This window comes from Equus asinus, chromosome 11 (genome assembly GCF_041296235.1).
Source record: "Equus asinus isolate D_3611 breed Donkey chromosome 11, EquAss-T2T_v2, whole genome shotgun sequence".
Taxonomy (NCBI): Eukaryota; Metazoa; Chordata; class Mammalia; order Perissodactyla; family Equidae; genus Equus; species Equus asinus.
In genome coordinates this window covers 39,418,271-39,433,891 of record NC_091800.1, presented here as the reverse complement: position 1 = coordinate 39,433,891, position 15,621 = coordinate 39,418,271, and the positions used below count along the sequence as shown (strand labels likewise).

Genomic DNA, 15,621 nt, shown 5'->3' with positions numbered 1-15,621 from the left:
AAACAATAAGTCACTAACATAACTCCTTATCTTCTCATTGGATGTGACATCCTGGCAGTAGCAAATCAACTTCGTCCTTATCCAAAATCATCTCATTTGTAAAATAATGTGTTTACAGCTGCATTGTCTTTCTTTTGATAAAATATCGTTCTGATTAGAATACATCTGCTCCTTATGGCAGTTTGTACATGATATCTGCCCAAATCATCTTTCAACTTTCGCCCATTTATGAACTAAGTGTTACTGTCTAGGCCTGCACTTTATAACGTGGTTGCCACGTGTGGCTATTGAGCACTTGAAATGTGGCTAGTCTGAATGGAGATGTGCTGTAAGTATAAAATACACACTAGATTTTGAACAGTTAGAAAAAAGTAAAACATCAATAAACGTTTCATATTGATTGCATGTTGATAATATTTTAGACATATTGGATTAATTTTATTAAAATTAATTTTACTTTTTGCCTGAAAACTTTATAGTGCACGTGTGGTTCATGTTATATTTCTCTGGGACAGTGCTGATCTATGTATTTACTTGTGGTGATCTCTCTGTCACCAACCTGCCTCCCCAGGAAAGTTCCTGGTGGCCTCAGTGTCTGGTTCAATATCTGACTGTTCATTTTGTATATTCCCGTTGGGAAATCTCAGTGTTCCTCGCTGCTTCTCCCTTTTTCCAGTTGGCTACTCATCTGTCTTAATAATTATCAGTTGTATTGTTGTAAAATCACTTTTGAGGGCTTATGTGTATTTGGTTGATTCTCATAATTCTTGATGTAAAGTGAATACCGTATGAATTTTTTTTAGGATATTGTACATTCTTTATATTTTTCAGCTTTACTAAGTGTAAAAATGTATTATCCTATAAATGTTTTTTATTAACTACATTTTATTCAGGGCACTATTTTACCAACCAACTAACATTTAACCTCTTATTTCCAAAATGTTATAGTATGGCTTGGAAAGAATTATGAGTGAAGAGAGGAGTCTTTCTTTATTAGCAAAAGCAATCGACCCTGAGCACCCCAGTATGATGACAGATGTGGTTAAACTCCTCTCTGCAGTCTGCATTGTAGGGGAGGAAAACATGTAAGTCTTCTCAACTTATTTCTCTAATTACGTACTCATTTAATACAGTTCGATTCATTTAATGTTTTCATTATCCATTCTAGTTTAGAATTTACTGTAAATAAGTCAAGTATACTTAAGCAGCTGATTTAGATTCATATTGCCTGAACGGAAATGTTTGAGTATTTCTCTTAATTGATGTAGTAGTTATGGGCTAACATGTTTCTATGAAAAACTGATTTCTTCATCATATTCTAAATGAAGGCTTTGAAAAATATACAAATGGGTTCTGTCTCTTATGTGATTTTTTAACGTACATTCTCTTGTAAAAGTAAACAACATACTATTGGAAAATCTATATGTAAGGCAGACTTAGAAAGTGATTTAGAAAGTATGTAATAGTACTTTACTGGTTGAGGGACATAGTCCTCGACCAAAAAGTATACACTAAAACTGTAAATTTTAAAGACATTTTCCACATTTGTTAGGGCTGTAACTAAAAGACCATTCCATGCATATTAAAAGATAGTTTTGTATGATAAACCTTTTGTTATAAGGTTTATTAAAAAAACCTTTATAAGATAAAACCTTTATTTTATAAAATAAACCTTTTTTCTTTTTAAAGAAGATTGGTGTTCTTGTTACAAAGGAAGTCTTTAAACATTATTTAAAATGCCTTTTAAAAAGGATAAAGATATGAAGACTAGAAAACCAGAAGAACAGACAGAAATAGCCTTCTCCTATGAGGGCAGACAGAGCCCTAGAAGCGGAACCTCCTGCATGCATTTGAAAATTGTTCTTGTGGTGACCCTGCTGGGGTGGGGACTGCTGAGCTGCGCGGTTTGGACTAGTTGGGGAGTCACAGGCACCACTCAGCCCTGGCCGTCTGCGCCCATAGGGACCTAGAGCGCTCATCTGTAGATGAGGCCGTACTTGCTGCAATCCCAGCATGCGCAGTGAGGCGTAGAGCTTCTGCACTTTCCCTTTCCCATTTTGAAAAGGCTATTTTAATTTTGACTTAGAAACCTGAGTGGATTTAATGTTGACACACAAAATACTTCCTGTGCTCCCCCTCTCCCTTTCTTCTTTTCCTTCTCCTCCTTCCTCTGCTTCCCTCCTTCCTCCCCTACTTCCTATTTCTTCTCCCTCCTCCTTTCCCTTTCTCCTTCCCCTTCCTTTTCCTTTCCCCTTATCTTCTCCCTTCCCTTTTTCTTTCTTTCTTTCTTGTTTTTTTTTTTTTTTTGCTGAGGAAGATTCGCCCTGAGCTAACATCTATAGCCAATCTGCCTCTATTTTGTGTGTGAGCTGCCAACATAGCATGACCACTCAGGAGTTGTGCAGGTCCGTACCCAGAAACTGAACCTGGGCCACCACACCAAAGCATGCAGAACTTAACCCCTAGGCCATGGGACTGCCCTCCCTTGTTTTTCTTTATCCTCTTTTTCCTCCTCTTCTCTTTCCTCTTCCTCTACTTCTGTATTATTTTTATTTCTTGACTTCAGAATAGGTTATCAAAATGATAAAATGATGTAAATAACATTTGGGACTACATGTCTGTGTCCACAAACTATGTGAGCTTCTACAGTATGCTAGGTACTGTTAATACAACTATTCTTTAAAGATGTAGCAAGTATAGTTCTTGCATAACTATTATTTTTTATATTTGACTACAGTTCCTTACTACTATATATTTTTGGCTACCAGAACTTCACTTACACTAAAGATGAAGTAGAATGTATTGGTTCAGAGAATTTATATAGTGCTCACTAAGACTCTGGTTTCAGATCTTTGTTCTACCATTTAGTACATATGAGTCCTTGGACAAATTTCTTAACCTTTTTCTGCCTCAATTTTCTAATCTACAATATGGGATAATACCTATTTCATAGGGTTATATACATTAAAAAGAGTTAATATTTGTAAACAGGTTCAAATAGTGTGTGATGTGTAGTAAGCACCATATAAATTTTTGATAAATAAACATCATTATCGAGTTATACTGAGGAATAAATGAACTAAAACGTATAGTTAATGCTGGGTACATGCTGTGTACTCAGTAAGCTACTTTTAAAATCTTGGTTACCTAGGAGCAGTGACTCTGGAATTTAGTAGATTAAGCGATTGGATTATGGCGTTTGGGTTATTTGCTGTTTGCAATTTAATTAATTATTTAAAAATTTTCAATAGCCTTGAAGAAGTTTTAGAAGCTTTAACAACAGCTGGAGAAGAGAGAAAAATTGACAGATTTTTTTCTATTGTGGAAGGTCTTCGGCACAATTCAGTTCAGCTGCAGGTAGGTTTTGTGGATATCATACATATTATTTTGTAACTGTTTTCTGACCGGCTTACATTTAATGCTATAGCATGAAACCCTGCGTACCGTTTAATATTTTATAGCATTTTAAATAAATGTATAGAATTCTAGTTTATACTATGTCATAATTTATCTTATAGATACAACTTGGTGATCCCCCATGAGTATTTCCTTAGGTTACTTTCCTAGAAGTTGACTTACTAGATTTCTCTATAAAATATATAGTCACAGGGGGCTGGCCCCGTGGCCGAGTGGTTAAGTTCCTGCGCTCCGCTGCAGGCTGCCCAGTGTTTCGTTGGTTCGAATCCTGGGCGTGGACATGGTACTGCTCATCAAACCACGTTAAAGCAGCGTTCCACATGCCACAACTAGAAGGACCCACCACGAAGAATATACAACTATGTACCGGGAGGCTTTGGGGAGAAAAAGGAAAAAAATAAAATCTTTAAAAATATATATATACATAATCACAGTCCATGAATTGCTTATGCTCTGTTAGTCTTATTAGTTGATTATTATAATTTTTAAGGAGTTTTGGTAATTAACTGAATTATGCCTTCTCATTGTGTTAGTTTTCATATCTGAAAAGTTGAGAGTTTACATGAGTAGTAATGAGACTGAGATACACTTATAGAGATTCTCAAAGATATTTAAATGCTCCCCCAAAATCACATAATATAATATTATATTATAATATTCAAAACTGCATAACTAGTGTTCATTTAATGTCTCCTTTCTTTAAAGAGACAAGAGTTTTTACTGCTATGTTGATAACTGACTTCTGCCTCCAAATTTCTTTGTTTTATCTAATTGATGTGCTTGTCACCTGGCTATTGAGATTTTTGGAAGATCTTCAATCAAAAATTCGGAAACCAAGGGGCTGATAGCTATGAAGTAAATCTGTTTCACACTTAATAGTAAAAAGTTATAGAAGTTACAGTTTTTGTTTTAAAGCTCTGTATAGCTTGGCCATTTTATTGTTTCTCATTGTGGTAGGGATAGACAAGCTAAATCTTAGTGTTAAAAAATAAATAAACGGGTGGTGTTTGACAAAATCAGAAAATGTTAGGGACTATCAAATTAATAAATTTATTGTGACATTTCTCTTCATGATGTTTGTGAGGATGACGTTTCTGATGGTAGTGTTTGTGAACGGCTAGTCAGGACCTCTGTTGTGAATTTGTTTGTCTGGGCAGTAGGCAGGCTTGAACATCTGAGTATGTGGTCCTTATTGCATGGGTCCATTACTGGAGCTTCTGGAAGAGCCCCTCCTTACTCATCTGGGAGTGTGGGCATCTGGGATGTGTCAGCCACTTGTGACACAGACCTTGCTTGTTCCCTCACTTGGTGTGCTAGGGTCTTTTAGTTTGTAAACCGTTACCCTCATTTCCCTTCTCCTCCTTTCTCATCTGTCCCCAGATTTCCTTTTTACCACAAGACTAATGAAGAGTAAACCTGAAAGAAACTTTGTAGAGAAAAGCTGAACAATTACTTGATCTGAATTTTCCTCTAGTACTCATGTTACCTTTTACTTACATAGTATTTGCACAAATTCCAGTAGGTAATTAGATTTTGTCTTTTGTTCATGTTAGAGGACATGTCTGATTTTAAAAATCTCATTTATGAAATGTAATAGTCACATACAGTCTTCATCCCCTAAGGAAAGACTTTTTTGTGTTGATATATATACGTTTTGTGTCTAATCACACATGTTACAGGAGTAAAAGGTAATGTCTTGTGATGAAAAGAATAGACTTCTGAGTCAGGCAGGCTTGAATTTAAGTCCTAGCTCTTCACATCCTAGCTTTGTGACTCTGGATCAGTTCCCAAATCTTCTCTATGCTTCTTTTCTCCTTTGTAAGATGGCGATAATAGCAGTGCCTGGCTCATTGTTGATGTAGGGATTACATAGGATAATGTATTTAAAATGCATAGTGCAGTGCTTGGCTCATTAGCATAAGTGTTGAGTAACTGCTGGTTTTAAAAAGTAATTTTGTTAAATTAAAAAAACAAAGTCAGTGAAGAGTGGAGATTGAAGGTATCTTCATTTTTTTTTTCAGAAACATTACCAGTGTTGCTATTAAAATTGTTATTTAACTATGCAACCCAGCAATTACACTCTTGAGCACTTATCCGAGATTAATGAAAACTTTGTTCATGCAAAAATCCAGACACTAATTTTTATAGCAGCTTTATTCGTCATAGCCCCAAACTGGAAACAACCCAGATGTACTTCACCAGGTGAATGGCTAGACTTTGGTACACCCATACCACAGAACACTACTCAGCAAAAAAGGAATGAACTGCTGTTGATAACATACAGCAACTCGCATGACTCTTTAAAGAATTATCCTGATTGAAAAATGCCAATCCTGAAAGATTGCAAACTGTATGATTCTGTTTATATAACATTCTTGAAAGAACCAAGTTATACAGATGGAGAACAGTTTAATGGTTGCCAAAGTTTTGGAATGGGGTCTGGGAATGTGTTGGGTGTGGCCATAAATAAATAGCAGGAGGGAGTCTTGTGTGATGAAACAGTTCTGTGTCTTGATTGTGATCGTGGTTACAAATCAATACATGTGATAAAATTGCATAGAACTGTACATGTACAGACAGATGAGTGTAAAGCTGATAAAATCGGAATAAGCTCTCTGGATTTTACCAATTTCACTTTCCTGGTTTTGGGATTGTACTATAATTATGCAAAATGTTACCACTGAGAGGAATTCTGTGAATACTTAGGACCTACCTGTCCTTTTTCTTTTTCTTTTTTTTTTTTGGTAACTTCCTATGAATCAATAATTATTTCAGAATAAAAAGGTTAAAAAACCTTGGTAAAACTGGGGTCCCAGCTTTGTTTACAGCAATGTTACATCACTTGGTGTTTTAAAGCTGTAAGGGAAGGGATAAAAAAATGGCTTATTAAGAACGAAGCCAAATTTTGCCCTGGTAAATGACATGATCCACTCATTAATTGGAAAGTTTGAGTGTTACCTTAAAATTCTTGATTATTTATCGTGTTAAATTTGTTTTGGCTACCAGATATTAAGGTAAATTTACCTGATCTTTTAAAACTTGAATTGATTGCCATATGAACTTGAAGCCAAACTACATGAATCAAAAAAATTCTTGGGTAAATTTAGTCATTTATGTTATATGTAATTACTCTGGTTTTACTGAAGGTGCTATGTTTTGGAAAAAAGATTTTTATAGTTCTGATAAATTTATATTCAGCTGGTTAATGTCTGTAGAATACTCTGAAAGAGAAGCATAAATTAAAAATTGGGAATTAAGGGGCCAGCCCCACGGCTGAGTGGTTAAGTTTCTGCCTTCTGCTTCCATGGTCCAGGGCTTTGCTGGTTTGGATCCTGGGCGCGGACCCAGCACCACTCATCAGGCCATGCTGAGGCAGCATCCCACATAGCACAACCAGAAGGACCTACAACTAGAATATACAACTATGTACTGGGGGCTTTGGGGAGAAGAAGAAAAATAAATTAAAAAAAAAATTGGCCACAGATGTTACCTCAGGTGCCAATCTTTAAAAAAAATAAAATTGGGAATTAAGATTACTATTCTATAGAAGACATTAAAACTTGAATTAGGGGCCGGCCCAGTGGCACAGTGGTTAAGTTCGCACATTCTGCTTCTCAGTGTCCCAGGGTTCACTGGTTTGGATCCTGGGTGCGGACATGGCACTGCTTGGCAAAAGCCATGCTGTGGTAGGCGTCCCACATATAAAGTAGAGGAAGATGGGCATGGATGTTAGCTCAGGGCCAGTCTTCCTCAGCAATAAGAGGAGGATTGGCAGCAGTTAGCTCAAGGCTAATCTTCCTCCAAAAAAAAAAAAAGAATTAAATTTATTTGTCTATCTAGAGATTTGATATAATTTTGAAATGACTTTTTAACAGCTTTTATGAGATAAAGTTCATATATAAAATTTACCCACATATAAATTGTACGTTTAAAGTGTACAAATCAGTGTTTTTTGTTTGTTCACAGTTGTGCAACCTTCACCCCAATTTTAGAATATTTTCATCAACCCCAAAAGAAACTCTTCACCTCCCTTAGCTGTCACCCTGAAAGATCCTCATTCCCTCTAGCTGTAGGCAACCATTAATCTACTTAATCTCTATAGATTTTCATATTCTGGACATTTGATATAATATTATAATATGTGGTCTTTTCTGACTGGCTTCTTTCACTTAACAAAGTGTTTTCAAGGTTTATCCATGTTGTTGTACGGATCAGCACTTCATTCTTTTTCTTGCCAGATATTCTATTGTATGGATATACCACATTTTCTTTATCTGTTGTCAGTTGGCAGACATGTGGGTTGTTTCTACTTTTTGGCTATTATGAATAATGCTGCTATGAATGTTTGTGGAGATCATTTCTTTTTTTTTTTTTTTTTCCTTTTTTTTATTTTGCACTGCTGCCCAGGCGTGAGCTGGGCATCCCACAGGGCAGCCGGGGAGCTGAGGGAGGGCGCACTGAGCTGCCCGGGTGGGGCGAAGGGGGGGCGTTCCCTGGAGAACCCGGGTACAGCAACCCTCATCCAGACCCCTGTCCACGCCTAGCCCTGCGATCTGACTAGGGCGCAGCTGCTGTGGCCTCCCACAATCATGGATCAGGCTACAGATCCCTCTTTGGCCCCCCTGACCTGCACACAGCTCAGTGCCTTTTACACCCTAGTCTGGTGGGTCTGGGCTTCTCAGGCACCCCTGGGCATCTCTCCCTGGAGAGCTGTCCCAGCCTCCTGGCTCGGAAGTGCATGCAAGGCCTCAGGCAGGCCCCACCCTAGGGACGCCAGACCCTGGTCCAGCTGACCCCAGGTGCTGAAAATCAGACCCCAAGGACTTGGGCAGACTTTTTTTTTTTTTTTTAACTTTTTATTGAGATTATGATAGTTTACAACCCTGTGAAATTTCAGTTGTACATTATTGTTTGTCAGTTGTGTTGTAGGTGCACCCCTTCACCCTTTGTGCCCACCCCCCCGCCCCCTTTCCCCTGGTAGCCGCTAATCTGTTCTCTTTGTCCACATGTTTAAATTCCTCATATGAGTGGAGTCATACAGAGATTGTCCTTCTCTGTCTGGCTTGTTTCACTTAACTTAATTCCCTCAAGGTCCATCCATGTTGTTGTGAATGGGATGTTTTCATTCTTTTTTTCATGGCTGAGTAGTATTCCATTGTATATATATACCATATCTTCTTTATCCAATCATCAGTTGATGGGCACTTAGGTTACTTCCACATCTTGGCTATTGTAAATAATGCTGCAGTGAACATTGGGGTGCATTGGACTTTTGGAATTGCTGACTTCAAGTTCTTTGGATAGATACCCAGTATTGGGATGGCTGGGTCATATGGTATTTCTATTTTTAATTTTTGAGAAATCTCCATACTGTTTTCCTTAGTGGTTGCACCAGTTTGCATTCCCACCAGCAGTGTATGAGGGATCCTTTTCCTCCACAACCTGTCCAACACTTGTTACTTTTTGTTTTGATTATTTTTGCGATTCTAACGGGTGTAAGGTGATATCTTAGTGTAGTTTTGATTTGCATTTCCCTGATGATCAGTGATGATGAACATCTTTTCATGTGCCTATTGGCTATCCGTATGTCTTCTTTGGATAAGTGTCTGTTCATGTCTCCATCCCATTTTTTGATCGGGTTGTTTGACTTTTTGTTGTTGAGTTGCGTGAGTTCTTTATATGTTATGGCGATTAACCCTTTGTTGGATATATGACTTGCAAATATTTTTTCTCAATTATTGGGTTTTTTTGTTTCAATCCTGTTTCCCTTGCCTTGAAGAAGCTCTTTAGTTTGATGAGGTCCCATTTGTTTATTCTTTCTATTGTTTCCCTTGTCTAAGACATGGTGTCTGAAAAGATCCTTTAAATACTGATGTCACAGAGTGTACTGCCTACATTTTCCTCTAGAAACCTCATGATTTCTGGTCTTACCTTTAGGTCTTTGATCCACTTAGAGTTTACTTTTGTGAATGGTGAAAAAGAATGGTCAATTTTCATTCTTTTGCATGTGGCTGTCCAGTTTTCCCAGCACCATTTGTTGAAGAGACTTTCTTTTCTCCATTGTATGCCCTCAGCTCCCTTGTCAAAGATTACCTGTCCGTAGATGTGTGGTTTTATTTCTGGGCTTTCAATTCTGTTCCATTGATCTGTTCACCTGTTTTTGTACCAGTTTCATGCTGTTTTGATCACTGTAGCTTTGTAGTATCTTTTGAAGTCAGGGATTGTGATGCATCCAGCTTTGTTCTTTTTTCTCAGGATTGCTTTAGCAATTCGGGGTCTTTTGTTGCCCCACATGAATTTTAGGATTCTTTTTTCTATCTCTGTAAAGAGTGTCATTGGGATTCTGATTGGGATGATGTTGAATCTGTAGATTGCTTTAGGTAATATGGACATTTTAACTATGTTTATTCTTCCAATCCATGTTCATGGAATGTCTTTCCATCTCTTTATGTCCTCATCCATTTCCTTCAGGAAACCCTTGTAGTTTTCATTGTATAGGTCCTTCACTTCCTTAGTTAAATTCACCCTGAGATATTTTATTCTTTTTGTTGCAATTGTGAATGGTATTGTGTTCTTGAGTTCTTTTTCTCTTAGTTTGTTATTGGAGTATAGAAATGCTACTGATTTATGTAAGTTGATTTTATATCCTGAAACTTTGCTGTAGTTGTTGATTATTTCTAAATGTTTTCCAATGGATTCTTTGGGGTTTTCTATATATAAGATCATGTCGTCTGCAAACAGGGAGAGTTCCACTTCTTCCTCCCCTATTTGGATTCCTTTTATTCCTTTCTCTTGCCTAATTGCTCTGGCCAGGACTTTCAGTGCTATGTTAAATAAGAGTGGTGATAGAGGGCATCCTTGTCTTGTTCCTGTTTTCAGGGGGATGGTGCTCAGTTTTTGCCCATTGAGTATGATGTTGGCTGTGGGTTTGTCATATGTGGCCCTTATTATGTTGAGGTAATTTCCTTCTATCCCCATTTTGTTAAGAGTTTTTATCATAAATGGCTGTTGGATCTTGTCAAATGCTTTGTCTGCATCTATTGAGATGATCATGTGGTTTTTATTTCTCAATTTGTTGATGTGGTGTATCACATTGATTGATTTGCGGATGTTGAACCATCCCTGAGTCCCTGGTATGAATCCCACTTGATCATGATGTATGATCCTTTTGATGTATTGCTGAATTTGAGTTGCCAAAATTTTGTTTAGAATTTTTGCATCTATGTTCATCAGCAATATTGTCCTGTAGTTCTCGTTTTTCGTGCTGTCCTTGTCAGGCTTTGGTATCAGCGTGATGTTGGCCTGGTAGAATGTATTAGGAAGTGTTCCATCCTCCCTCATTTTTTGGAATAGCTTGAAAAGGATAGGTATTAAATCCTCTTTGAAAGTTTGGTAGAATTCCCCAGGAAAGCTGTTTGGTCCTGGGGTTTTATTCTTTGGGATGCTTTTGATTGCTGTTTCAATCGCATTCCTTGTGATTGGTCTGTTCAGACTGTCTGCTTCTTCTTGACTTAGCTTTGGGAGATTGTAAAAGTCTAAGAATTTACCTATTTCCTCTAGGTTATCCATTTTGTTTGCGTATAATTTTTCATAGTATCTCTTATAATCCGTTGTATTTCTGCGGGGTCTCTTGTTATTTCTCCTCTTTCATTTCTGATTTTGTTTATTTGAGCTTTCTCTCTTTTTTTTCTTTGTAAAACTGGCTAGGGGTTTGTCAATTTTATTTATCTTCTCAAAAAACCAGTTCTTTGTTTCATTGATCCTTTCTACTGCCTTTTTTGTTTCAATAGCATTTATTTCTGATCTGATTTTTATTATTTCTCTCCTTCTGCTGACTTTGGGCTTTGTTTGTTCTTCTTTCTCTAGTTCAGTTAGGTGTAATTTGAGGTTGCTTTTTTGGGATCTTTCTTGTTTGTTAATATGTGCTTGCATTGCGATGAATTTCCCTGTTAATACAGCTTTTGCTGTATCCCATGTGAGTTGGTATGGCATGTTATTATTTTCATTTGCCTCCAGATATTTTTTGATTTCTTCTTTAATTTCTTCAATGATCCATTACTTGTTCAATAGCATATTGTTTAGTCTCCACATCTTTGTGACTGTCTCAGCTTTTTTCTTGTTATTAACTTCTAGTTTTATAGCACTGTGGTTGGAGAAGATGCTTGTTATTACTTCAATTTTATTAAATTTATAGAGGCTTGCCCTGTTTCCCAACATGTGGTCTGTCCTTGAGAATGTTCCATGTGCACTTGAGAAGAATGTGTATTCTGCTGTTTTTGGATGAAGTGTTCTATATATGTCTATTAAGTCCAACTGTTTTAGCTTTTCATTTAATTCCACTGTTTCCTTGTTGGTTTTCTGTGTGGATGATCTGTCCAATGATGTGAGTGGGGTGTTGAGGTCCCCTACTATTATTGTGTTATTTTTAACATCTTCCTTTAGGTCTATTAATAGTTGCTTTATGAACTTTGGTGCTCCTGTGTTGGGTGCATAGATATTTATAAGCGTTATTTCTTCTTGATATAGTGTCCCTTTGATCATTATGTACTGACCCTCCATATCTCTCTTTACCTACCTTATCTTGAAATCTACTTTGTCTCATATAAGTATTGTGACATCTGCATTGTTTTGTTTGCTGTTAGCTTGGATTATCGTCTTCCACCCCTTCACTCTGAGCCTGTGTTTGTCGTTGGAGCTGAGGTGTGTTTCCTGGAGACGATAGATTGTTGGATCTTGTTCTTGAATACATCTTGTTACTCTGTCTTTTTATTGGAGAGTTCAATTCATGTACATTGAGGGTGTTTCTTGATGCATGAGGGCTTAATGCTGTCATTTTGTCACTCGTTTTCTAGTTTTCCTGCATTACTTTTGTTTCTTGTCCTGTTTGTTTTGGCCTACCCATTGACATCTGCAGTTTCCTATTTCCTTAATTATTTTTTTGTGTCTCTGTTCTGCTTTTAAGGTTGATGGCTACCCTGAAGTTTGTATTCAGAATCTTGTGTATAACATAGTCCATTTCTGGTGGCCTCTTATTTCCTTAGCCTAAACTGATGCAGTCCCTTTCCTTCTAAGTTATTCTTGTCATCTCTTATTCCAACTTGTGTTGTGAGTTTGTGGTTAAAGTGATAAGATTGTCTTTGTTTTTGGTGTTTTCCTTCCCTTTATCCTAATGGTATAGTTGTATATTTCCTATCCTATTCTGATTCTATCTATTTGTCTCCCTACTCTGTTTTGTGACCCCTTTTCCCCTTTTTTCTTTTTTCAGGTATGAGGGCCTTCTTGAGGATTTCTTGTAGGGGGCGTCTCATGGCTACGAAGTCCCTCAGCTTTTGTTTGGGAAAGATTTAATTTCTCCCTCATATCTGAAGGATATTTTTGCTGGATAGAATATTCTTGGCTGAAGATTGTTATCTTTCAAAGTTTTGAATGTCATTCCAACTTCTCCTAGCTTGTAAGGTTTCTGCAGAGAAATCTGCTGAAAGTCTGATAGGGATTCCTTTGTAGGTTATTTTCTTCTGCCTTGCTGCCCTGAGTATTCTTTCTTTGTCATTCACTTTTCCCAGCTTTACTACTATATGCCTTGCAGTAGGTCTCTTTACATTGACGTATCTAGGAGACCTGAAAGCTTCCTCCACACATATTTCTCTCTCATTCTCTAGATTTGGGAAGTTCTCTGCTATTATTTCTTTGAGCACAGTTTCTGCTTTATTCTCGTTTTCATTGCCCTCGGAGATTCCAATTATTCTTATATTGCATTTCCTCATTGAGTCTGCTATTTCGTGGAGATTTTCTTCATTCTTTTTTATTCTTAATACTCTTTTCCTCTGTCTGGAGCCATTCAACGTGTCTGTCTTTGAGTATGCTGATTTGTTCCTCTATCGCATCCACATGGGCATTCAGGGAATCTGTGTTCTGTTTTATCTGATCCATTGTATTTTTCATCTCTATTATTTCTGATTGATTCTTCTTTATAGTTACAGTCTCTGTTCTGAAGTAACTCCAGATTTCGTTGATTTGTGTCTCTGTTTTACTTTACCTCATTGAGTTTTCTGATTATAGGTATTCTGAATTCATTTTCGTTTAGTTTACTTATTTCTGAGTCCTCAGGGCATAATTCTGGGTGCTTATTTTCCCTCTGGTCTGGAGTTTTTATGAATTGTTTGATGCCAGAATGGTTTTTGCGCATAGTGCTATTACTCGGTTGCAGTTACAGTCTGTCGCCACTAGGGTGGGGGTCAAGAGCTGTGTATTCTGAGCCCTCTGCCTTCAGCGAGATGGCTCGCACAGCATGGGTGGGGGTGGGAGGGCCACCTTCTCTTGTTGCAGACCCTGTTTCCCAATCAGCTCTCGCTGTCTTCTCTCCTGGGGTCTTGGCTTGCTGAGGTCACCCCACATGAAAGCTTTCTCCTGTAAGAGGGCTTCCGTCTGGGCTGCACAGCCATGGGAGTCCTGGGTGATCCTGTGGACGTGCAGCCCATCCCCCACTCCTTCCCTCATGGAGCATCCCACGGCAGCGATCCCAGTCTTTAGGGGAGGGAGCAAAGATCTCTCTTACCCCTTCCACCTCCTCTGAGGGGGGCTCCAGCCTCTCTGCCCTCCTTTGTTTGGCTGCTGTGGGTCTCTGAGGATTTCTGTGCTATTAGGATACTTTTTTCTTGGAATATGGTTACTCCTTTTTGTTGTATGTTGGAGGGGAGAGAGTCCTGGGCAAGCTCACTCTGCCATGTCTCTGACTTCACTCAAGATCATTTCTTTTTTAACAACTGCTTATTTGGTATATTAAGGGAATAAGGATGGAGAGGAGGGCTAGCAGCAACAACTTCCTTTGATAGTTGTGCAGGTCATGTATTTGATTCAGTTCTTGAGAAATTTTTACCAAGATACAGGTGGCTGATTATATTTGACTTTGTGAAACTAATTGCCTTAGTAGTAAGTAATTATATTTTCTGTTATGGTTAGTAGTGTCATTATCTTTTGATGTCTTAAAAAACACTAAAATTTCTTGACATAATTTTTAAAGTTTTTCTTTGTAAAGATTGGCACCTGACCTAACAACTGTTGCCAGTCTTCTTCTTTTTTGCTTTTTCTCCCCAAATTCCCCCAGTACATAGTTGTATATATATATATTTTTTAGTTGTGGGTCTTTCTAGTTGTGGCATGTGGGATGCCACCTCAGCATGGCCTGATGAGCGGTGCCATGTCCGTGACCAGGATCTGAACCAGTGAAACCCTGGGCCACCAAAGCAGAGCGTGCGAACTTAACCACTTGGCCCTGGGGCCGGCCCCTAAAGTTTAATTTTCTCTGAGAAGTGAATGGTCATTTTAGCATAATTTAAATTTATTTCTTTTTCCTGTTTCTGATAAATTCAGGTTAAATTTCTCTGCTGTTAATTAAGAATGGAAATGGGAAGCATTGTTAAGTCTTATTTTTCCCTACTCAACCATTTTGTTGTGGATTCTTAGTCTTTAATGAAGTTTCTCATAATTATTAAGCCTAATGTGTGAAATAGCTAGCTGGTGTTAAGCTTAAGTTAAGAATAAAGATGTTGTTTTCCAGTTAGCTAACTTAAGGGGCAAAAAAGTAGATTTCTCTTTTCTGGGATCGCTGATTGTGCTCTGTTTCCTTTAAAATGATCAAGCCACACTTATGAATATCTAAAAATACTTTTCTCTCTGGGTGTTTCTGAATTTTCTCAAAGTATCTTTTAGAGCTTGCTGGTTATCAATTTCCCATAAAGCTATTGCTCTAAGTGCCTATTTTACTCCATTAGCTATATAATTTGCATTTATTAAAATGTACTAGTCTGAGTGATATTAGCAAATCATCAAATTAAAAATAAAGCTTGTTTGTTGCTGAATAAAATAGAAACCAATTGTTTGGTTTTAAATTTGGAGGAAATGGGAGATAGTAAAATTTAAAAAAATCCTCATTGCTCTTTTATTGCAAAGTATATTTATAACAAAGTACTTTTTAAAGGGGGATTGTTTGATTTTCTTGAGTCAGATAATAATAATGAAGAAAATCTGACTGCCTATGATTGTGATAGAATTGAGCGTACTTTCATTGCCCTCCCCACATATAGAATAGTAAGAAAGGAAAAAATTGAGTGCCAGAAATGAAATTATTCTTGGGCCTTAGAGAGTCTTTCTATCAGGAAAGAGTACAAATGTAACTCTGGGACTTAAAATAAATGTATATTCCTT

The 15,621-nt window shown here is 37.5% G+C and overlaps 1 protein-coding gene across 1 annotated transcript in view; it reads left to right on the top strand.

Annotated features, from left to right (window-relative positions):
* The window catches only part of DIAPH3 (diaphanous related formin 3), a 489,528-nt gene that overhangs the window by 152,839 nt on the left and 321,068 nt on the right, over positions 1-15,621 (top strand). The window contains exons 8-9 of the mRNA XM_070480866.1: positions 949-1,085; positions 3,252-3,357. Coding sequence (XP_070336967.1) covers positions 949-1,085; positions 3,252-3,357 — 243 coding nt within the window. The remainder of the gene's footprint in view (positions 1-948; positions 1,086-3,251; positions 3,358-15,621) is intronic.